This window comes from Bidens hawaiensis, unplaced genomic scaffold, assembly GCF_021521415.1.
Source record: "Bidens hawaiensis isolate Kalapana, Puna unplaced genomic scaffold, B.hawaiensis_p1.1 tig00013186_1, whole genome shotgun sequence".
Classification (NCBI taxonomy): Eukaryota; Viridiplantae; Streptophyta; class Magnoliopsida; order Asterales; family Asteraceae; genus Bidens; species Bidens hawaiensis.
The window spans coordinates 516,515-539,596 of record NW_027492112.1 but is presented as its reverse complement, the minus strand read 5'-3'; the positions used below and the strand labels follow the sequence as shown (position 1 = coordinate 539,596).

The 23,082-nt window shown below is 35.0% G+C and overlaps 2 protein-coding genes and 1 pseudogene across 4 annotated transcripts; 2 read left to right on the top strand and 1 right to left on the bottom strand.

Moving 5' to 3' along the window:
- The first annotated feature begins 2,380 nt into the window (after positions 1 to 2,380).
- On the top strand, positions 2,381 to 5,236 carry LOC143543567 (putative WD repeat-containing protein C2A9.03). Of its 2 annotated transcripts, none has more exons than XM_077035862.1 (9): positions 2,381 to 2,540; positions 2,633 to 2,791; positions 2,871 to 2,957; positions 3,033 to 3,167; positions 3,237 to 3,347; positions 3,443 to 3,534; positions 3,625 to 3,730; positions 4,456 to 4,542; positions 4,612 to 5,236. In XM_077035862.1, the coding sequence occupies exons 1-9, from the start codon at positions 2,442 to 2,444 to the stop codon at positions 5,023 to 5,025; spliced, it is 1,290 nt and encodes a 429-aa protein (XP_076891977.1). In that variant the 5' UTR covers positions 2,381 to 2,441; the 3' UTR covers positions 5,026 to 5,236. The 2 variants fall into 2 exon arrangements, with proteins under 2 accessions (XP_076891977.1, XP_076891976.1); XM_077035861.1 differs by having other exon boundaries at positions 2,624 to 2,791.
- Positions 5,237 to 12,085: 6,849 nt separating this feature from the next.
- Positions 12,086 to 15,913, top strand: LOC143543566 (probably inactive leucine-rich repeat receptor-like protein kinase At3g28040). The gene is made up of 2 exons (XM_077035860.1): positions 12,086 to 13,637; positions 14,364 to 15,913. The coding sequence occupies exons 1-2, from the start codon at positions 12,100 to 12,102 to the stop codon at positions 15,832 to 15,834; spliced, it is 3,009 nt and encodes a 1,002-aa protein (XP_076891975.1). The 5' UTR covers positions 12,086 to 12,099; the 3' UTR covers positions 15,835 to 15,913.
- Positions 15,914 to 16,521: 608 nt separating this feature from the next.
- Positions 16,522 to 22,673, bottom strand: LOC143543565 (putative E3 ubiquitin-protein ligase ARI8; annotated as a pseudogene). The gene is made up of 15 exons (XR_013137092.1): positions 22,338 to 22,673; positions 21,215 to 21,339; positions 21,026 to 21,128; positions 20,859 to 20,949; positions 20,590 to 20,762; positions 20,391 to 20,495; positions 20,231 to 20,319; positions 20,023 to 20,147; positions 19,787 to 19,875; positions 19,597 to 19,686; positions 19,412 to 19,459; positions 17,596 to 17,667; positions 17,383 to 17,482; positions 17,165 to 17,291; positions 16,522 to 17,087 (listed from the first exon to the last, which is right to left on the bottom strand). The product of XR_013137092.1 is annotated as a putative E3 ubiquitin-protein ligase ARI8 (transcript).
- Between the last annotated feature and the right edge of the window lie 409 nt (positions 22,674 to 23,082).

Below are 23,082 nucleotides of genomic sequence, written 5' to 3'. Positions count from 1 at the left end.
GTGCGTTGTGTAGGTGCATATGTATGTGTGTAGGTACGTATGTTTGTATATGTGTATGTATGTTTGTATGTGTGTAGGCTCGGTGCATTTATATGTTTTTAGGTAGGTTTGAATGTGTAATTAAGACATAAATACAACCAACATATATATATGTGTGTAACTTCATAAGAAAGGGAGTGAAGTTATGGATTAATGGAGTTATACCTCCACTTCTCGCAAGATCCATCCCCTGCATATATATATATATATATATATATATATATTGCATTTAGTTCATAATTTTTTTGAATGAAGTGAAATTTGTCAAAGAAATTGAAATTTGAATGAATTTGACTTGAAATCGATTTTTTTTTTCAAAAGGAATTGAAATTTATGAAACGATTTTGAATTGAAGTGACAAATCAATTACAAGGAAATTAGATATCAGTATGGCCACCACCTATATGCTGACCACCCCTACTGCCGCCACATTGTTGATTCCCTGCCAACCCCACCAATTGGCCAACCACCATCTCCCACCCCAACTTTACACTAGTCACCCCACTCGATCGTTGTTGCCACTTATCCCGACAACCATAACTGTTGTTATCACTACTACAATCTGTCACTGCCCTACTTTGCCATTGGTACCCTATCGAGGCGGCAACAAGGTTAGCGTTGGCATATGCGATGGTGTTTAGTTGTCAAATTCCATTACTTTAGTATAATTTCTTCACATTTTGAAAGAATTACCAAATTCCTTTAAATGAAATTAATTCAAACTCAGCTGTTAAAGTGTCAACAATACACATTAAAAATGAGATTCCAAATTTTTTGACTCAAAAAAATTAAAAGATACTACTCAAATTCAAATTCTAGGCACCCTTGGTTATTATTGCGTTGATTGTTTTTGAGTTAAGTTACACTGAAATATTTAATAATATTGTTGGGGTGTAAATGAGTCGAGCCTCAAAACAGTTAATCTAACTAATTTTTGAAAATTAAAAAATACAACACTTACCTCATAGTTCATGTACATAACTAAAATCTCCAACTCCACACCATCATCGCCCCACTCCATTGTTGCCACCCCCATAGCCTCTTCCGCCACAACTTTACCACCTCGTCTCCCCCCCCCCCCAACGCCACCACTACTGTTGGTGGTGATGCAAATTGCGATGGCAAACAATTGTGTTTTACGCAGACATTAGCAGGTGGTGGCGGTAAACCCGAGAGATCATGAAAATCTGTTTATCTCAAACGCTTACTTCATGTAACTTAGAATTTTATTTATAACTTAGTATGCTATGTGTTCTTACCCTACCCATTTATTATTTATTTTTTTATTATCATTTGAATCTCATTACTGATTTAAGATCAGAGCACAAAAATACTGAAATAGAAGTGTGGCTAAGGGCATTTTATTCCATATAATCTCATGATCTTTATCAGATTTACAAATCTTAATATTCCCATCAAGTTATTTTATAAAAAATATGATCTCATATCACATAGTTTATATGATAGGTGGTGGCAGGCTGACGGTGTGGTGGTATTATAGGTGACAACAACGGTGACGGTGATGACTGATAGGCGATAGTCTCCGTGATGGATTGCAATAAATTATTAGTTATAATTTCGGATTACTTTTCGATTCAAATTCCAGTTCCTTTCTATTTTTTTTTTTTTAAAAAGTTCCAGCCAATATCATTATTACTAACATAACCTTAAAAAATATTGTTCACATTAGACTTTAGATTAGGATAAAAAGATATTTATAAGGGCTCATGTAGTTTGTAGTAGACAATTTTTTCTTTAGTAAAACACAATACAATATCATATCTAGTCTAGTACAATATAATATTATAATGTTACAAAACATTAGAATGTGATATGTATTCAAAAAAGTGAAATGAATCCACCGTTCTTGATTTTAGAGTAGATAGATAGATGGGGTTTAATGTGGAGATAGAGTTTGTGGGGCTTTCTCTTTCTTTTTCTTTCAAACATCTGTAACACTAATTCATCTGCATATTCATCCATCCAATCTCTTCACATCAGGTACCAACACACACTCTTTTGTTTGATTTACCATTAGGGTTTTCAAATTCATGGTCAATTGATGTTGTAGATGTCTTTAATTTGTTCAGTGAGGTGGGTTTCTTGTGATTGCATGTTTGTTTGTCTTGTTTTACCTGTTTTGGAAGAGTTTTTAGCTTGTAAGTTAACATGCACACCAGCTGTTTGTTAAAATGCCTCAATGAATCATACCCTTTATTGTTTTGTTTTTTATTGCAATTTTGTTGAATTAAGCTTGGGGGTTTTGTTTTGGAGTTGGGTTTTCGGTTTCTATGGTTTTAAAAGAGTTGTTTCGTAGTTCTTTTTCGGTTGTTTTAGGAGGTTAAGGGGTGTTAAATTTGGATTGATTTGATGCAGAGAACGAGGCTGATCAGATCGATTACATGGCGGAAGAAGGGGAGATGTCGGATTTTGTAGACGAAGTGGACGAAGAAGAAGAAGAAAACGGTGGTGAAGATCAAAATCTTGATGATTATGCTATGGTCAGTCTAGTTTCACATTTTCTCGGTTATTAAATGTAGCATAATATAATATGCTCGATTTTCAAAGTTTTAATGTTTGGTAGCTTACGAAGGTGACGGATACGTCCTCGGTTCAAGCAAGATCCGGGAAAGATATACAAGGCATTCCATGGGAAAGATTGAATATAACAAGAGAAAGTTATAGACGTACACGGCTTGAACAGTATAGAAACTATGAGAATATTCCCTTATCAGGTGAAGCTGTCGATAAGGTATAATTGTACTCGTATTTGTGAACGTGACTACCTTTTCCACTTATTGGTATCATGACAACTTTATTATTATGTGTAGAAATGTAAACAAAAGTCAAAGGGTGGAAACTGCTACGAGTTCTTTCATAATACACGATCAGTGAAGCCTACAATCCTTCATTTTCAGGTTTATAACGTTCTCTTTGTTCAAGATTTTGTTTTCAAGTAGATTGATATTAAAATAATGTGTGTGTTATTTCAGCTAAGGAACCTTGTATGGGCGACTTCAAAGCATGATGTATACCTCATGTCTAACTACTCGATCATGCATTGGTCATCACTATCTCAAAACTTAACAGAAATCCTCAATTTTTCTGGACATGTGGCGCCTACTGAGGTACTTTAATATATATATTTTTAAATGTTATTGAGACTTTCCTGTGCTGATATTCATTTTGTGGCTCAGAAACATGCTGGAAGTTTGTTAGAAGGTTTCACTCAAACTCAGATCAGTACCCTCGCAGTCAATGATGAGTTTCTTGTTGCAGGAGGCTTTCAAGGAGAGCTTGCTTGTAAGGTAATTTGATAATACAAGACTTGGGTACCCGGCCAAAAAAGTAAAATTTTCTTAATATTTTAGTGATCGTTCATAGATTTTGTTAAATTATGCAGAGATTGGATAAACATGGGGTAAGTTTTTGTACAAGAACAACTTATGAAGATAATGCTATTACAAATGCTATAGAGATATATGATAGCTTAAGGTAATTATGAATCATGATGTACATGTTTAATAGAAGATGTATTATTGTTGGTGTGTTGACTTTTTTTTAATTAATATTGTTACTTTGTAGTGGTGGAATGCACTTTATGGCCTCGAACAACGATTGTGGTTTGAGAGAGTATGATATGGATGGCTTTCAGCTTGTGAATCATTTCCGTTTTCCTTGGCCCGTGAATGTGAGTTTCATAAATTGTACAGGTCATGTGGGTTGGGCTGATTGGTCAATTTGGGTTCGGGTCAAAACATGGATACTTTTAGCACGGGTCAAATTGGTTTGGGCCGGGTTTGGCTGACCTGCAAACACTGAATCACTTTAGAAGATCATAAAAAGTGAGTATAAAAAAAAGAGTAAACTACGGTTTTAGTCCGTGCGGTTTGTAAAAAATTACTGTTTATAGTCCAAAAGTTTCTTTTTTTGTTCTTTTCAGTTCATTAGTTTCATTCTTGTTTCAGTTAACTCCATGTTTTAACTCCGTTAAATAGAAGGGCATGTTATTCCCTTTGTGTAAAAAGATTAAAATGTCGTTCTTTTATTACAGTAATAAAAATTTGAACTTTTTTCCCTAATAAAGTGATATAGATAGTTTTATGCACATGGAATACATTAAAGGTGACTTTCAACCAGATGTTTTCTTTTTTGTTAAATCTTCTAACCAACCTGTTTTTCTTAGAAAGACGTTTTAGTCTGTATGTGTAAAAAGACTAAGATGCCCTTCTATAATTACAGTAATAGAAATGTGAACCTTTTTTTCCTAATAAAGTATATAGAAAGTTTTGTTTATATGAATACATTAGGGGTGACTTTTAACCCGATATTTCTCTTTTGGTTATATCTTTTAACGAACCCGTTTGACACATTAGAGTTAAAACACAACCCAAATTAACGTCCCGTTTTGTACAGCATACATCTTTGAGCCCGGATCGCAAGCTCATAACTGTAGTCGGTGATAATCTTCATGGATTGCTAGTAGACTCCACAAGTGGAAAGGCAAGAACTTTCAATAATATTATTTTGATAATTTCTTTTTCAAATAATGACATCATTTTTCTTTGGCAGACGGTTGCCACAGTGGAAGGCCACTTGGACTACTCATTTGCATCGGCGTGGCATCCAGGTGGCAACATCTTTGCAACAGGCAATCAAGACAAGACGTGCAGAGTATGGGATGTAAGAAACCTTTCAGAACCGGTTTCTGTTCTTAAAGGCAACATGGGGGCAGTTCGGTCAGTTCGTTTTTCATCAGACGGGCAGTTCTTGGTGGTTGCAGAGCCTGCAGATTTTGTTCATGTCTACAACACCAACTTAAACTATGAGAAAAGACAAGAAATTGATTTCTTTGGCGAAATATCTGGCGTGTCTCTTAGTCCCGATGATGAAACGCTTTATGTTGGCGTGTGGGACCGGACTTATGCTAGCCTGTTGCAGTTCAACAAACGGCATAGGTATGGGTATCTGGATTCGTTTGTGTAGTGATATTTATGGTGAAATAAGGCGACCCGTGTGTTGGAAGAGACCAGTATGTATAGTGAAAATCTTTTGAAGTTGAGAAAGGTTTGTTGACTATGTTAGGAGCCTTGTATAAGTTAGGGGCAAATGGGTTGTTGGTTGTTTAATGTCGAATTATGGTTGGGTTATGCTGCCGTTGATGATAGGGTTCTTGCAATGTATGGTTGGTTGATCATGTTTTTGTTGTCAAAACGATTTAAGGGTGTGTTCAAAGTAGGTACTGATCGACAATACGAAAAATGTTCTGTGTTCACTGTTGAGTTTGCCAGAATCGATGGACCACTTACGCAATTTTGCATCAGTGTCCCTTATATGGTGCAACTTACCGTCCCCAAACTCATACTCCCAGTCGGTTGCCGAAATAAGCCATCAGCAATTATCTCACACAAGAGGATATTGTAGGATGACTTCTTATTGCCACATTTGAAGATCAAGAAATGACTTGGCGTGCAACAGAAACCCATCTAATTGGTTTTTCGGTCACAATATTTTCATTATGGTTTCAATTAACTGCAGGTAGCGGTGCAAACGAGCCGAGCCCGAGACTAGGCTCGAGCCAAGCTCGTTTAACTTACATAGAGCTTGAGCTCGGCCCGTTTCGATCTGTATTTCTAAAGCGTAAGCTCGGCTCGTTTACTATTTGATTTCTTAATTTATTTTGATATATTTATAATTATTTTTTATATATTGTTTTCAATTATAATCTATAATATATATAAACAAAAACCCAAAAATCTTAGGTGTCGCGATGTGGTCGCTTCCTCTTTTTTGGAGTCACCAGATTTACTTGATTTTTAAATGGAGGCTTCTCATGCATTTGACCCGAATTCACGGGTATGGGTCTTACCAAACCCATATATTCCTTAAACGGGTTATAACATCTCATTAAATTAAAAACTGAATCTTACCAAATTATTGATGTGAAAATCCTATAAAATAGGATATATTAAAAATTAACGTATGATTTATTTTAAAAAGATATATATATATAATTTATAATTAAAAAACCGAGTTATAGTAAAAAAAAATAAACGGGTCTTGGGTCTCATCATACTCATATAGCTTTTAAACCGGGTTATAACATCTCATTTATTTGTGAAACAATTTATCATCAAACTACAAGTAAATTATTAACTTTCATACAGTAAAAAAAATGAAAATTCAAAAAATAAATATTAAAAACAAATAATATAAAACAACCTCCGTAATACGGGATATATAAACGAAAATATAAAAATCCTACGTGTCGTGATGTGGTCGCTCCCCTTTTTTTGGAGTCACCAGATTTGCTTGATTTTTAAATGAAGGCTTCTCATTCATTTGACCCGAATTCACGGGTTTAGGTCTTAATACACCTAGATATTTCTTAAACGGGTTATAAGATCTCATTAAATTAAAAAACTAATCTCACCAAATATTTGATACAAAAATCCTATAAAGTAGGAATATACTAAAAATTAATATTTGATTTATTTTTAAAAAATATATATTATTTAGTAATAAAAAACCAATTTTATAGTAAAAAAATAAACGGGTCTTGGATCTCATCAAACTCATATAGTTTTTAAACCGGGTTATAATATCTCATTTATTTGTGAAACAACTTAATATCAAACCATAAGTATATTATTAACTTTCATACAATAAAAAAATAAAAATTCAAAAAATAGATAAATATTAAAAACATATAATATAAAATAACCCCCGTAATACGGGGGATAAAAACTAGTTTTATATATAAGATGATATCTTATCTTAAATATATATAAACGAAACCTTCCTACATTCTCTCAAGCTACAAAATTGTTGTATATGTAAATGCAGGTTTTTTATGCATTTGACCCGAATTCACGGGTATGAGTATCACCAAACCCAGATAACCCTTAAACGAGATAAAATCTCATTAAATTAAAAATTAATCTCACCAAATATTTGGTATAAAAATTCTATAAAATAGGGATATACTAAAAATTAGTATCCGATTTTTTAAAAAAAAATATTATTTATAATTAAGAAACAATTTTATAGTAAAAAATTAAAAGGGTCTTGGGTTTCACCAAACCTAAATAGCTTTTAAACCGGGTAATAACATTTCATTTGGTTGTGGCCCTTTCATCATCTAATCTTAAGTATATTATTAACTTATTTACAATAACTAAAATTAAAATTCAAAAAAATATATAAATATTAAATACGAATAATGTAAAACAACCGCTTAATACGAGGAATAAAAACTAGTATATATAAGTTAGTTATTTTTTCATAATATTAAATAAACTAATTAATAATTAATAAATATTTATATATATATATTATAGAAATTATGTTAATGATAGATCCGTTAGGCTCGCGAGTCGACTCGAGCTCGATAAGTGAAGCTCGGGCTCGTTTATTAAACGAGATTACTTTTAGGCTCAGGCTTGAGCGTTTGTTTAAGCTCGGCTCGATCATGATTTTTCACGAGCCGATCTCGAGTAGGTCACGAGCAGCTCGGCTCGTTTGCACCACAAACTCCAGTTTTATATATCGACTATTTCTTCCATTAAAAATTGGAGTATTTTAACCTTTTTACACATAAGAGACTACGTATATTACAAAAATCTATACATAATAAATAAGTAATTGATTACACCACGTGTCATAATTATGTGGGTCCAGAATTCCTTTTCATGTTTCTCTTATTTCATTTTAATAAGTTATAGGTAATTTCGATTATATCTTATATCAAAATATCAATTTATAATTCATAAATCTTCATTATTAACTAGTTATTGTATAGGACCGGCCCTGCCCCTACCTCTCAGTCTCTCACCCATCATCTTGCCCTACCATAGGGTCGGCCATGGCCCTCAAAAATTACATGCCTCGGTCGGTTGTCTGGTTTGCCCTACCACAGGGTCGACTCTGTCCCTACCTCTCACCCACCATTTTCCATCCTTTTCCGGGGGCTACCCAGACAACGATTTCGAAATTGTGGCCAAAATTCCGGCCACACAAAATTATCTAGTACCACCATATCCGTTCTACAACAGTTAATTAAGCTGACAAGCTATTGTACCAAACTTGTAGGAACCAATTCTGATTAGAAAAATTCCTGCTTAGTTTCTTTATCTCATTCCATCTCATACTAGCTATATAGTAGTTGATCAGTGGCGGCCCAACCTTTTTGGTGGCCTAAAGAGAGTTAAAATATATGGGGCATTTTTTTCCAATTAAAATATATAATTTTTTTGGTGCTTTCGATCATAACACGTCGAAACATGATCAAATTAAGTAATAAGAATTTATATGAGACGTTGTTTTAGCTACTCCAATTCAAAATCGGCCACTATAAGACAAATAATTATAATTTTAACATAAAGCAACTGAACTTAGTGGATTTAACAAAGGAGAAAAAAATACATAAATAATCAACTAAGTAGAAATCTTGAATCATGAAAACGAAACCTTAAATCGTGAAAGATGGATGAAAACAATTTAACTTTCGAAACCTTGACTCATGAATGTCGTTTGATTGTATATTGTGAGGGCCGATGATGTATAACATAAATAAAAAAATAATATAACATAAGAAAATTTGAATGAAGAATATGTGTTCTAATCACGTTACGTATTCTAAAGGATTCTAATCAAATATTGAACAAGTAGTAGTAGGAAAATATATTACATCCCAAGGGAAATTTGTTACAAACTGAGGATAAACGGGATGATATGTATGACTCGAACCTGGGCCTCCGTGGAAAAATTGGAGTGAGCATAACACTGCACTGCGCACTGGTTAATATAATCAAATGGTTATTTGGTAAAGTTACAAAGTACATATTAATATAAACATTTAAGGTGAAAAGATTTAAAAAAAATGGGGCCTCAAAATTTTGAGGGCCTAAAGCTAGGGCTTTAGTTTCCTATACTATTGGGCCGGCCCTGTAGTTGATACATGCATATGTATCTTCTTGGGATGTTTCACGTTCAAACATGGAAAAACTAGCTTAGATTTATTGTTGTAAAGAATAGTACATGAGTAACATTTGGTGTAGAAAAACAGTAGTTGACACAGACATTATATGCCAATTGCGAGCGGGTTCTCTAACAAACGTCCTGTGCCATTTTACATTTACATGTATATAAATAAAATGGTATAAGCGAGCTCTCTAACAAACTCTAACATGCATCAAGACCGATCTTTATATAGCAGGTCACACAAGAGATGCATATTGACGCATTAACGAGACTTAACTGTTGATACATGAAAGAACGGTGGTACGCATTCACGTAAATTTAACAGGTGTTCGTTAGAATAAAAACGGATACACAAATTAAAGTGTATACATGACCAAATATATTGTTGTGTAATGCCAGATTATATGCATATTTAACTACTACCATATCTATATATATATATATATATATATATATATATATATATGTATGACTATACAAGTATAGTTTTCATGATTTTCGAGTCAGTTTTATAACTGATATGTTTTCCCACACTTCAATTATATTTATTTGTTACGAAGAGGAGTAATTTAGTACATGTTTGAAACAAATATCATAGAAATATATGTTCACAATGTGTCAATTATGCATCTTATCAATTTCTTGTAAAGTGTTATTTACCCTAAATTACAAATATGAAAACAAAATATACCTTTTTGTCTTATAATTTATAAATTAGGCATTTAGGCGGTCATCAAATGATGGATATAAAATGATTCATGTGAAGAAGTAACAAAAGTGTCTCACCCGCACACGGGCTTCTCATATTTTCTTTCAACTTCATTAAATAATAATGACAATATAACAAAATCAAATATGATATCATATTTAATACAATGAATTTATGATTGCAAACAAATATATATATCGTTTACCTCGAAACATGTTTAATAAACATTTATGACGTATCCAAGAAACCCGTGAGCAGTTTTCTAACATGCATATAATTGTCATTTATACAACAATAACAATAATTAAATCACCTAATCTCATTCTTTGTATTTATCATCTTGTAGTTCCTTTCTTGACTACATTTTTATGTCTCCAATAAAAATATACAATATATCTAATCATTATATATAGTTAGCTATCTTTGAAAAAAAACAGTAATTATGTGTTATACACTTATACCTCTATAATTATATCACAAGAATACCCATACATATAGTCCTAAGATACCGGTCCAAAAAGTACAAGACATAGTTTTACAACCAAATATGAGACTGAGATTTTATCAATACTCGTCCCAAAACTGTCTCATTGTCGTCTCTAGCCAACTTAATCAATGATTCATGCAAAAGTGATTTGCATTGTTTGGATTAAGAGTGAACATTGTCAACGCTAGCTAGTGACTTTGACTCATGGATGTTTGGCCAAGAGTGATATCAACAATATATATACAACACAAAACATTTTCTAGTATTGTTCTATTTGTCCATAATAGATGTACGCAAATCACAGTCTAGTATTTTTCTATTTATCTATAATAAGTTAATAACTGATACATAAACCAGATACGACCATCTAATTTTCATATTCGTATAACTCACTCTTTGTATGTAATTGTATGCTATTAAATGACATGAGAGTAAAAGAAGATTGATGACCATAGTTATGACTTATGGCTATGGCTATTGCTGAAAACAAATACATTAATAAAAATAACTATCTTTCTGATTATTTTTTCTATAGAATGGTCAATGTTGTATATTGCAAATTTGAAATCCTCATAAGGTTTAAATTTAATGTATAATATTAATAAAAAAGATTAAAAAATCAAATAAAAGCATAGATCAACTTATTTGATTCAAGTAGTCACCTGTCATTCTTGGTCAATGGAGTATTCTGTGATCAGTGTGTAACTAACTAACTATAGTACAAAGACAAATGCACAGTGTACAAGTAAGAAAGTGAAAAAGTTGTATGTCAGGAAAGTATAAGAGATAATGCAAAAGGTACAACATAGTGGAGACAAGAATGTAAGTGAACAAATTCTGATGAAGAAAAACACAGTGGTGCAAAGATGAAGGTAGAGACAAACAACTATCGATTACCAAACCATCTCATGTGCATCTATGCCTTAGTGGGTCCCATCACCACTTACTTAGGTTTCAAAACATTCCATTCCCTCCTTTCAATCTTACATTTGTTTCAAAACAAACATAAATATGTTTGTTGTATTTAGATACTAGGATTTATTTTTCTATCAAAATACAATACGGGTTCAATGTAGACAAGTTTGAATTTAGTCTAAATAAGTTTTGTGTCAGTTTCAAGTCATATACATTTAGCTAAATGGTTATATTCAAGTAAACAAGAAGATCTGTTTGCTTCGATTCGTTTTCTTAAAAATGTTTTGTTACTTTTGTATGGTCAAATTTAGAAGCTTATATGAAATGAACATCAATGTAACTATTTTATACACATTTGTATGTTTTGCTATAAATTTTCTAATCTTAAGATATATTAATTTTATGTTAAACGAGTCATACTTATTTTGACACACGAATATGCATAGGAGGTTAAACACTTGAAAATGTAATATTTTTTAAACAAGCGCATACACCTATTGTGTTTCGGTCCATATATCTAACACAATTCTCAAGTCGTTTCATGTTTTGATTCACGTAAAATTTATGGTTCATGTCGACCAGTAATCCACAAACATGACCCGTTTAACAACTGTATGGCTTTTCTATAACGGAAAAAATGAGGCTTTACTTTATGTTAGTTGGTTCACTGAGATTTGCACAGTGACTCTTGAAAGTTGAAACTTCCACTTTAAACAGTTAAGTACAAGATATAAAGCAAAAGGTACTTCCTGATCAAGATGCTCCAAACATCAATTCCTAGTCCCAATGATGATACTAAAACTAGGGAAAAACACACTAGTGTCAAGTTGAAGCAAGAAACAAAAAAAGCCCATTTGCATGTGGCTCAAGTGGGCCCCACACTTTTATATAAACCTTTTACTCTTTAACAAACTTCCCACTACATAAATAATAATAACCAAACTCAGTAACATCTTCAACCACTTAAATGGGTCATCTTCAATTCATCATTCTTGCATTAATCTCAATTCTTTCATTAACATCATGCAAAGCCATTGATCATGATGATATGAATGCTGATGATGTTATAGGACTCATAGCATTCAAAGCAGACATCATTGACTCATCATCACATCTATCATCATGGAATCAAGATGACACCTCCCCATGTTCTTGGAAGTTCATAACATGTAATCCAGCCACCGGACGGGTCACCGAGCTTTCATTAATCGGGTTAAACCTGTCCGGAAAGCTCGGTATAGGCCTCCAAAAGGTCCAAAACCTCCAAGTACTAAACCTTGCTCATAACAACTTCACTGGACACCTTAACCCTCAACTATCACTTCTTAACAATCTTGTAAACCTTAATCTTTCGCATAACAGTCTTTCTGGTACCATCCCGCCTTTTTTAACCAACTCCAGAAGGTTAAAGTTTCTTGATTTGTCCAAAAACTCGTTATCTGGTCCGGTTGATAATGAGTTTTTCTCATCATGTTCGTCTCTTCGAGTACTCTCATTATCCGGAAATAACCTTAACGGACCGATTCCTAACTCGGTTTCACAATGTAGTTCCTTAAACCATCTTAATCTTTCCAAAAACTGGTTTTCTGGTACCCCGGATTTCGCTAGGGGTCTTTGGTTGTTGACACGGGTTAGAACCTTGGATCTTTCGCATAATGTGTTAACGGGTAGTGTCCCGGATGGTGTCTCGGGTTTGCATTACTTGAAAGAGCTTTTTCTACAAGGGAATCATTTTTCTGGAAGTTTGCCTTTTGATCTTGGCTTATGCTCACATTTAAATAAGTTGGATTTAAGTAATAATATGTTTAAAGAATCAGTTCCTGTTTCTTTTAATGGGCTTGCTTCTTTAAGTTACTTAAATCTAGCGAATAATATGTTAACCGGCGAGTTTCCTAAATGGATCGGGCGATTAAACGACTTGGAATACTTGGATGTTTCAGGCAATGGGTTAACCGGGACACTCCCGGAGTCAGTTGGTGGTTTGGGATTATTAACTTACATGAGTCTTTCGGGTAATAATATAAGTGGGAACATTCCTAAATCATTGATCTACTCGAGTAAGCTCTCGGTGGTTCGGTTAAGAGGGAATAGGTTCAATGGTAGCATACCCGAGGGGTTGTTTGAGCTCGGGTTGACACAGATTGATCTTTCGAGGAACCAGTTGACTGGTTCGATCCCTCCTGGATCGAGCCGGATTTTTGAGACTCTTGAGTCTATGGATCTGTCTGCGAACGGGTTAACGGATGACATACCGGCTGAAATGGGACTTTTCTCAAAGTTGAGGTACTTGAACTTGTCTTGGAATAATTTTGAGACAAGAATGCCCTTGAAGCTTGGGTATTTTGAGAATTTAACTGTGTTGGATCTACGAAATGGAGCGTTTCATGGGTCAGTCCCGGGTGATATATGCAACTCGGGCAGCCTTGAAATCTTGCAGCTTGATGGGAATTCGTTAACGGGAATGATACCAGAAGAGATCGGGAAGTGTTCGTCGCTCTACTTGCTGTAAGTCTTCTTGTAAGATCATTAGATCCGGAGGTGGTAAAACATGGTCGGGTCGTGTAACGGGTCAAAATAGGTCATTTCTTCGTTGGTCAAAACACACACACATTTTTCAGTAAATTGCGGTTTTCGTCCCTGTGGTTTGCTAAAAGTAAATTACGGTTTTTCAGTAAATTACGATCTTCGTCCTTGTGGTTGACCCAAAATACATTTTGTCAAAAGGCTTTAGGGTTTTTCAGTAAATTACAGTTTTTGTCTCTGTGGTTTGCTCAAAGTAACCATTTTAACCTCAAAGTTTAATACTTGTGATTTCAGTCCACCACATTCACACCATCCAAAAGAAAATAACCTTTTAATTTTATTTTTTTTAACACATGGGATTTTAGTCTTTTAACTCAAAAGTTAACAGTAGAGATGGTGGTGTCAGTGAGGTGGATATGATTGTAATAAAAATGAAAGATCAGGGACTGAAATCGCGACTTTTAAACTTTTGGAGTAAAACCACAACGACGAAAACCGTAATTTACTCTTTTTTCAAAGTTAGTTTGTTAAATATGCTTACAAAAACAATATTATTACAGTAGCAATCAAATCTTATGAATATAACGATTTAGGAAGTTGTATGCGTCAAAAATACACTTTCTAGTTTCTACCCATTTTGATACGTTTCCTAGCGACCCACATTAAGGGAAAAAGCGTAATTTGACCTCACATTCGTGATACACGCAGGAGCATGTCTCACAACGATTTACGGGGATTCATTCCTAGATCAATGTCACTTCTGAAAAAACTCAAGATTCTCAAACTCGATTCCAACGAGCTAAGTGGCGAGATACCACAAGAGTTTGGTGGACTAGAAAACCTGTTAGCAGTTAACATATCATACAACAGACTACAAGGAAGACTTCCTGATAAGGGCATATTTCCAAGCTTACAAGAAAGTTCATTAGAGGGTAATATGGGAATTTGTTCACCTTTTTTGAAAGGACCATGTAAAATGGATGTCCCAAAGCCTTTAGTTCTTGACCCGTTTTCGTACGGGAATCAAATGGGAGATCGCGAAGGAGGGGCAAAATCGTCAAAAGGTTCCAAGCATCATAAGTTTCTTAGTGTTTCCGCTATAATTTCCATTTTAGCAGCTGTGTTGATATCCATTGGTGTGTTAGTGATAAGCTTACTCAATATATCAGCAAGAAAACGGCTGCAGTTTGTCGCTAGCGCGCTTGAGAGTTGCTCAGGCTCGGCTCGGTCAACACGCAGCCTATCGATCTGGAAGCTTGTTTGGTTTGATTCCAAGATTGCCCCTGGTTGGGTTGGTAACCCGGAGTCATTGTTGCATAAGGCTGCTGAGATTGGGAAGGGTATTTTTGGAACTGTGTACAAGGCTTCGTTAGGCGAAGAAGGTAGAGATCTCGCAATCAAAAACCTTGTAGTGTCAAACATGATTCAGTATCCGGAAGATTTCGATCGTGAGGTTCGGGTTTTAGGGAAAGCAAGACATCCTAATCTTGTGTCAGTAAAAGGATATTATTGGACACCAAACTTGCAGCTTCTGGTCACAGAGTATGCACCTAATGGTAGCTTACAATCCAAACTACACGAATGGTCAACTTCAAGTCAACCGCTTTCGTGGTCAAAACGGTTCAAGATCTTGCTAGGAACAGCAAAGGGTCTGGCCCACTTGCACCATGCGTTTCGTCCACCTATCGTTCACTATAATCTGAAACCGAGTAACATTCTTCTAGACGATGATTTCAACCCAAAAATATCAGATTTCGGATTGACTAGAATCCTCGCCAAACTTGACAAGCAAGTAATGAGTAACCGGTTTCAAAGTGCATTGGGCTATGTGGCTCCAGAGTTAGCGTGTCAAAGCTTACGTGTCAACGAGAAATGTGATGTTTATGGGTTTGGGACATTGGTTCTTGAAGTTGTGACAGGTAAGCGGCCGGTCGAGTATGGAGATGATAACGTGTTAATACTTGAGGAGCAAGTTAAGATGATGTTAGAAGAAGGTAATGTGTTAGACTGTGTTGATATGAGCATGGGACAGTATCCTGAAGAAGAGGTGTTGCCTGTTCTTAAACTGGCATTAGTATGCACTTCTCAGATACCTTCAAGCAGGCCGTCGATGGCGGAAGTGATTCAGATATTACATGTCATCAAGACTCCTATTCCTAACAGGATGGAAGCTTATTAAGAGTGTTAGAATGAAAGCTTTAATTATGTATAATTGTAGTACTTTTGTTCTTAGATATTAATTAATGTTTTCACCTTGCATGGGTGGTTTTATTCATTATCTAGCTTCAGTTTATCACTCTTGTCACATTTTTTTATTTCAAAAAGGTAACTAACTTTGGTCAGTATTACAATCTATCATTAGTATATACTATATAGCCCCCCTTCAAGTTATCTGCTGATCATTAATCATTATATTGTTTGTTCATGTCACATTCCAATATTATGAACGTGTTTCTTGATTAGGTAAGTCGTAAGCATGGTCGTCAGTCAATAACTGCCGGCCTACGTATGCTGATTCAGTAAGCACGTCAGTCAATAACTGCCGGCCTACGTATGCTGATTCAGTAAGCACGACCGTGATATGGGTGAATCATATTGGCCCAACCGTGCAAGTTTGGAGTCACGTTCGTGCCTTGTCTAACTTGTCGGTTCAAACGTGTTCTTGGTTAAACACAGTTGTGCCATACAGATTGATCCGTCTTTGATGATGGCATGACATGTGACTCAAGTCATGAGCCGAGTGTCTTGGAGTGGCATGGCCGCCAGCGTGCCTATAGGCCTGTGTATGAGTTTTATGCAAATGAGTTTTTAATATTAAACATTTTTATACATAGTAAGATATCAATAGGTTTATAAAAATTTGTAATAAATATAACTTATAAACTCCATTATAACATTAAGAAACCCCCTTTCAAGTAATACAAAACATCCACATTACTTCAATTCAAAACAACCAACGGTTATCAACCTACATCTTTAACCGCCAACCAGACAACAAAACACACCATCATGACCTGACCAAGTCCACCTAGCCAGGCATCGCCTATATACACCCAGCACCCACATTACAACTGCAACAAAACCGGTCCTTCCATCTTTCCTTCAAGGGGCGTAATACATCGTGTAAATCCAACTAACCACATGTGTCGTTATCAAGCAGGTCGGTCTCACCGACCGTTGCCACATATCTGGCATGAAGTGGCGGTCTTTGTGTTCATATAGGTGCACTGATCACATGCCCACCCGGTTGAATCATCGGTTCGGCTTGTGGTTCCAACCTTGCTAAACCCTTTTCCTTTGGCCCCTTTTGACTTGCTTGTGCCGGCAGCGTTCTTTGATGTACTTGTCTTGCTTGATGCAGCGTGTGCATCCACATCTGATAGCCCGTTTTCTAGTGCTCCAACCAAGTTCTCAAAGTAGTTGCGTGCGACACTGTTGCGGTTGTCAATAAATATTAAATACACGTTTAGCAGTAAAAAAATAGGTTGAAAACTTTAGAAAACGATTACCTAGTCAAACCAGCCAGCTTTGTTCTGAAGTTGTTAAACGCGTCTTGAGAGCTATCGTCGTTGAGGTAAGTATGTAACTCTTTCTCTGCACATTGATGAAGCCTTTCTAAACCAGCCTCCGCTTCACCTGCCATCGATAATTTGTGTTAAAACCTTTACACGAATAAATCATTCTAGGGTTTGACATTTGAGTGTACAGTGTGGGAACCTCGGAATACCTTGTAAGTACTCAAAAAACTGCCTCTTTGCAAGTTCGCGCTCAGGTAGGTAATAGCCGTACGCGTAAGTCCATTTTAACACACGCCTACATTCAACTATCTGCAGGACAGAAAAACACATATATAATAAGGGGAAAAAAAATAGAGATTTAGTGTATTGAGATTAAGTAAACAAACAAAAGATTGCAACCAAGCTTAAAAAAGTATGCGTACCTGCAACCAAGCTTCTATAATGAACTTTAACTGTGTTTCAGGTTGGCACTGTTTCTCGCTAAGTTTTGCAAGCTGAAAAACATGGACCGAATAAGGGCACAACGTAGAGAATAAAGCAGTTTTATAAAAATAAAAATACAAACAAACTGAACACATCAGCACAGGTTTCTAATTAACCAAAAAAAAATTATGCGTCAGGTGTTTTCTTAAATGTTTTTAAGGACGAAGTGGAGGCCCATGTTGGTATACACAAGTCCCGATCAGTATATAATGCAAGGAGCTTGGTGTTAGAATTTGAGTCCAAGATAGGCCCAACCCAAAGTCGATGAGGATCAGCCTGGCCCTGGAATAACAGAAAACCGATACGTAATAATAATTATTTCAAGCAGGCTCAAGTTCGATATGTAAAGCTCGGGCTTAAGCTCGTTCATTAATTATGGGCCTCAAAAGATCGAGCTAATTTAAGCTTGGGTCATTCAAGATTTAACGAGCCAATCTAAGTAGCTCACGAGTGACTCAGCTTGTTAACACACCCCTAGTCCTGATTTGGTGTTAGGTATTCAATAGTTGGCTTCATCAAATACGATCCAAGCTAATTGGAATGAGATGTTTCTTTTTCCATCTGGCATGCAGACACATATATTACAAGGTGTTGCATTTGGGGCCCAGGTATCTCTTCTTTACAATATCTTTCAATCAATATATAATTCTCACAGATTTGCCTCTTCCCTTGTAGCCACGCTATCCCCGGTAAACATATCCCGGAAGCCAATTTCCTTGCCACCTTTTGGCTCACATTACTATTATGTTTCAATATCATACTTGCAATCTATTATCACCTCATAAATTATGTTCTCTAGTTGCAGCCCGTGGACGTGGGTCGGATTGGACAATTCCCGTGTCCTTTTACTTTCAGTTATTATTGTGCTTGTGTGATTGCCTTTCACCATGTCGCCACCGCCCGAACGTCAGCGATCAAAACTAAATGTTATCATCATCGATCCGCTACCATCACCGTCAATCAGCAATATCAGTCGCTGCTATTGTGTTCTTTCTTGTTACTAATAATCGTTCTCACAGTTGGATACTATCTTAACAATTCAAGCATATAGTAAACAATGAAACAACAAAACCATCACTTGCAGGTAGCCTTGAAACTTCTTTGTAGCAATCAGTAATAAGCCAATCTTTCCAAGTACTGGTTTGACCAATCTCAAGTGATTTTTTAGTCCACGTGGTGAGTCCCAAATATGTGCAAGCTGATTAGAAAAAATATTAATGCAGTTTAATCATGGCCTACACTGACCAGCGTGCGTGAAGTAAGAGGCTCTTTTGAGCTTGACTGGTAATTACCGATGCTTTGTTCAGTACGTGTTGCCGAATTTGAAACTGGAAGGTCGGTTTTTTGTTCAAAATTTGCTTAAAGAGTTACCAACAGCATAAATATGAGATGCTGTCACCGACCACACTTCTCCAACCCTTACCATTCCACAACAAACTTGCAATCATATTTCTTTCAATTGCTCACTCAAGAGGATATGTTGAACCTTCTTTTAAGTACTTTATAAGGCCCAAGACCAAATCGTCAGTGACGTTTTTTTAATAATTCAACCTTATCATCAGAAGAGTCGTTCTAAGTGCCATTGTGAGAACCCGTCCCCATGATCCCTTGGCTATATATATATATATATATATAGCCTTACCAATTCTATTATACTCTACAGCTGTATTCGACATTGCAATATACATAGCAGCAAAGTACAGCTATTTTATTCTTCCAAAATGCTAAAAGAAAAAGATCAGAATATCAACTTACATGAACTGTTTGCATCTGATTCAAGTCCGCAAGTGCTTTTTGCCTCGACTGTCATTGTGAAAAAATAAAAGTATCATATACCATTTATTACGGGTTCAACCACGACACAGAATATTCAAATATGCCAAAGTGGTCAAAGTGTCGAAACAATGAGAAGAATACTGGTTAAAACAATTGGTGCATACCGATTGATTTGTAGCCCAACGTTCATAATAATGAGTGTATCGCTCTAAAGAGTTCTTTGCCATCTCTCTTCGACGTTCAGATTCATCATACTGCAAATGAAAATTGAAGTCATTACCGGATCAACAATTAAAATGAAAAAAAAATAGATATTAATGATTGTTTTGAAGCAAAATAGATCAGTTTAACTACCGCTCCCTCTTGCTTTGCTGACTCATAACGATTGCAAGCATAAAAGCCACCAGTCCTCTCTCCATGATCCGACCATTGACCAAGACAACCTATATGTACAATTTTTTGTAAGACTAGGGCATTAACTTATGTTCATAAAGTTCACAACTTTGTAAACTAGAATGTTTTTTAGCTAAACCCAATCAGACCCGTTTCAAACCATACAAAGATTCAACCTTTCAAACAGAACCCATTACAAGTAACCAAATCTTACCAGCAAAACTCATATTTGCAAGGGGGGTTGCAAGTCATGTGCATACAACCTTGGTTCTTCTCAATTGGACGTTTACACTTTGGACAAGGCTTAGAATTAGCCAAAATCCTGAAATCGAAACATGAACCATCAAAACAAGAAAAAACTAACATTCTACAAATATATGCCATTCTATTAAAAATAGCATTTACCAATTCATATTTTCTGACTCCGCGCTATTTTTCATTATCCACTTTGACACGGTTTCACAGTCCACCGGTCGATGAGCTTCTTCTGTACACTGCAATAAATATAAAATGAAAACTGTATCGTTTATGAAGCAAGAACATAGATTAACATTATAATACTCACATTCCAACAAAAGCTGTATGAGCAATGACACGTCACATCATAGCTTCCACTTCCAAGTTCAAACTCAATTGCATGGTCACAGCCCGGAGCAGGACACCATTTTGTCTATAAAAAATATAAATATATGAAAAAAAATCCTAAATTGCAGGAGCCAGGAAGAAAAGACACAACCTACTAACAGGTTAAAGTAAATGTATACCTTTTTACTGTCCTCAATAAAAGATCTAAGAAGGTAACGCCGATATTTCTTTTTATCTTCATCTGAAGTCAACATGTTGACCATGTCCACTCCGACAGCAGCACCACATGATGGAGTGGGACATCTTAATGTCAAGCATCCAGGACCATCACTGATAGATGTGCTGATGTAAGCTACAATAAACAGATAAAAAGATAAAAACTTTATTAATAATGCAAGCTTTTCACTGAGGATCAGCTAATACATCGAATTTTAAAATAAAAATAAACCTTTCCAGCATGTATTGCAAAAAGGATGGCCACAAGCAGCAGAGCTAATCTTATCAAGTGAATATGATTCAAAGCAGATCCCACAAAGCAGCTTCAAAAAATATAAACAAAAAACCATAAACACTTACACAATCACATTCAACATATTTAACCTAACATTTACATACCTCTCCAGCTTTTGGTGGCTTAACTGTCGTGTCCAACAAACCAACAGCCTTTCTAACTTTATCCTCATTAGCAAACCATGCTTCATGAACATTACTAACATTCCTGCAGAACATCAACCCAGCTTAATACAAAACAAAAATACCAAACTTCTTGATCAGATAAATTATTCACATAACTTAAGACATTACCAGTTATAACTGCGTAAAAGCATACATGCAGAATCCCTTGAAATCGAAAGAACCGAGCAAATTGTAGTGATATCCTCCTCTTGGCGCTGGCAGATATCGTCTTCCTTCAATATAGTATAATTTTTCTGAAACATGAAACAAATTATCAAGAACAAATGCTAAATCATCCAAGTTTAGCACCCCTCTTAAAGTCTCAACAATCAGTTTGAAAGCAGCTAACAAAACATCAACTTTACTAAAACTGATAAACAAATAATCAAAAAAATAATGTCTTGGAGCAATCCCATCATTAGCTAACAAAACCATGATCCATAAATCAAAAAAACATTAGCTTTAATAATCAAAATCAATAAAAAAAATATTAACTTTACTAAAATTAACAATTTTTTTCTAAAACATGAAACAAACTATTTGATTCATGAAATCCCAATAATCAGCTTAAAAAGAAAAAAATTATTAACTTTAATAAAATTGAAGAACAAATAATCAAAAAAGATAATGTCTTGCAACAATCCCATCATTAGCTAACAAAATCATGATCTATAAATCAAAACAAAATATTAACTTTACTAATCAACATCATCAGAATCGTTATGCAAAATTGACAAACAAATATATTAACCTTACTAAACCTGTTTTAACAAAAAATTTCTGAAACATAAAACAAGCTATTTGATTCATGAAATCCCAATAATCAGCTTAAAAAAACAAAAAGCAATCAACTTTACTAAAATTAAAGAACAAATAATCAAAAAACATAATGTCTTGGAACAATCCCATCACCATCTAACAAAACAAACCCATGATCCATAAACCAAAAAAATCCAAACTTTACTTAAATTCACCAGTTGGCAACTAACTAACACGTCATAAAATCATCAGAATCGTTATGCAAAATTGATTAAAACAAATATATTAATTTTACTAAAACTGTTTAGTTCTGAAACATAAAACAAGCTACTTGATTCTTGAAATCCTAGTAACCAGCTTAAAGAACCAAAAAGCAATCAACTTTAAGGAACAAATAATCAAAAAACATAATGTATTGAAACAATCCCATCATCATCCAACAAACCCATGATCGAAAACCCAAAAAAATCCAATCTTTACTAATTAAATTCACCTGTTGACGACTAACTAATTCTGTATCAGAATCATCAGACTCATTATGCAAGAACTCGTATGCAGCATCATCTTCATCCTCGCTGTACATCGCATCACCGCTGTAATAATCTTCCTCGTAAGAATCAACATCATGGGCATCATGCATATCATCTTCTGAATCCATCAGTAAAACCCTAATTAAAGGTGTGTGTGAATTTAGGGTTTTAGTGGGTATGAAGAATAATTTGATCGAATTGGGGATTTTGTGGCGTGCGAAGGGCTTTGATTTATGGGATGATGAATGATGTTGTCGGTCTACGCAAAGTCGCAAAACAACCACAATATTATTTATAATATTAATTAATATTATTATTAAGTAACCTTTGTAACAAGGGTTTATTGTTCTTTGCCTATGTTGTTATATTTTTGGAAAATATATTGAATTAAGTTAAGAAATTATTCTTTAGACTTAATTGCATGGTTGATCCTTATGATTTGCATATATTGTATGCGTAATTTCCAAACTTAGCTAAGATGGTTTAGACGTATGAATTTTGTAGCTACGGTGATCCGTACTTGCTAACGCTGTTAACTTTTTCAGTTGAATCTGTATAAAATGATCAAATTACTCTCAATATTAATAATACCTGACTAAACTACTCTCATTTTACACAGATTCAACTGAAAAGTTAACGACGTTAGCAGGTAAGGACCACCGTAGCTACAAAAACTGAAAAGTTAACGACGTTAGCAGGTAAGGACCA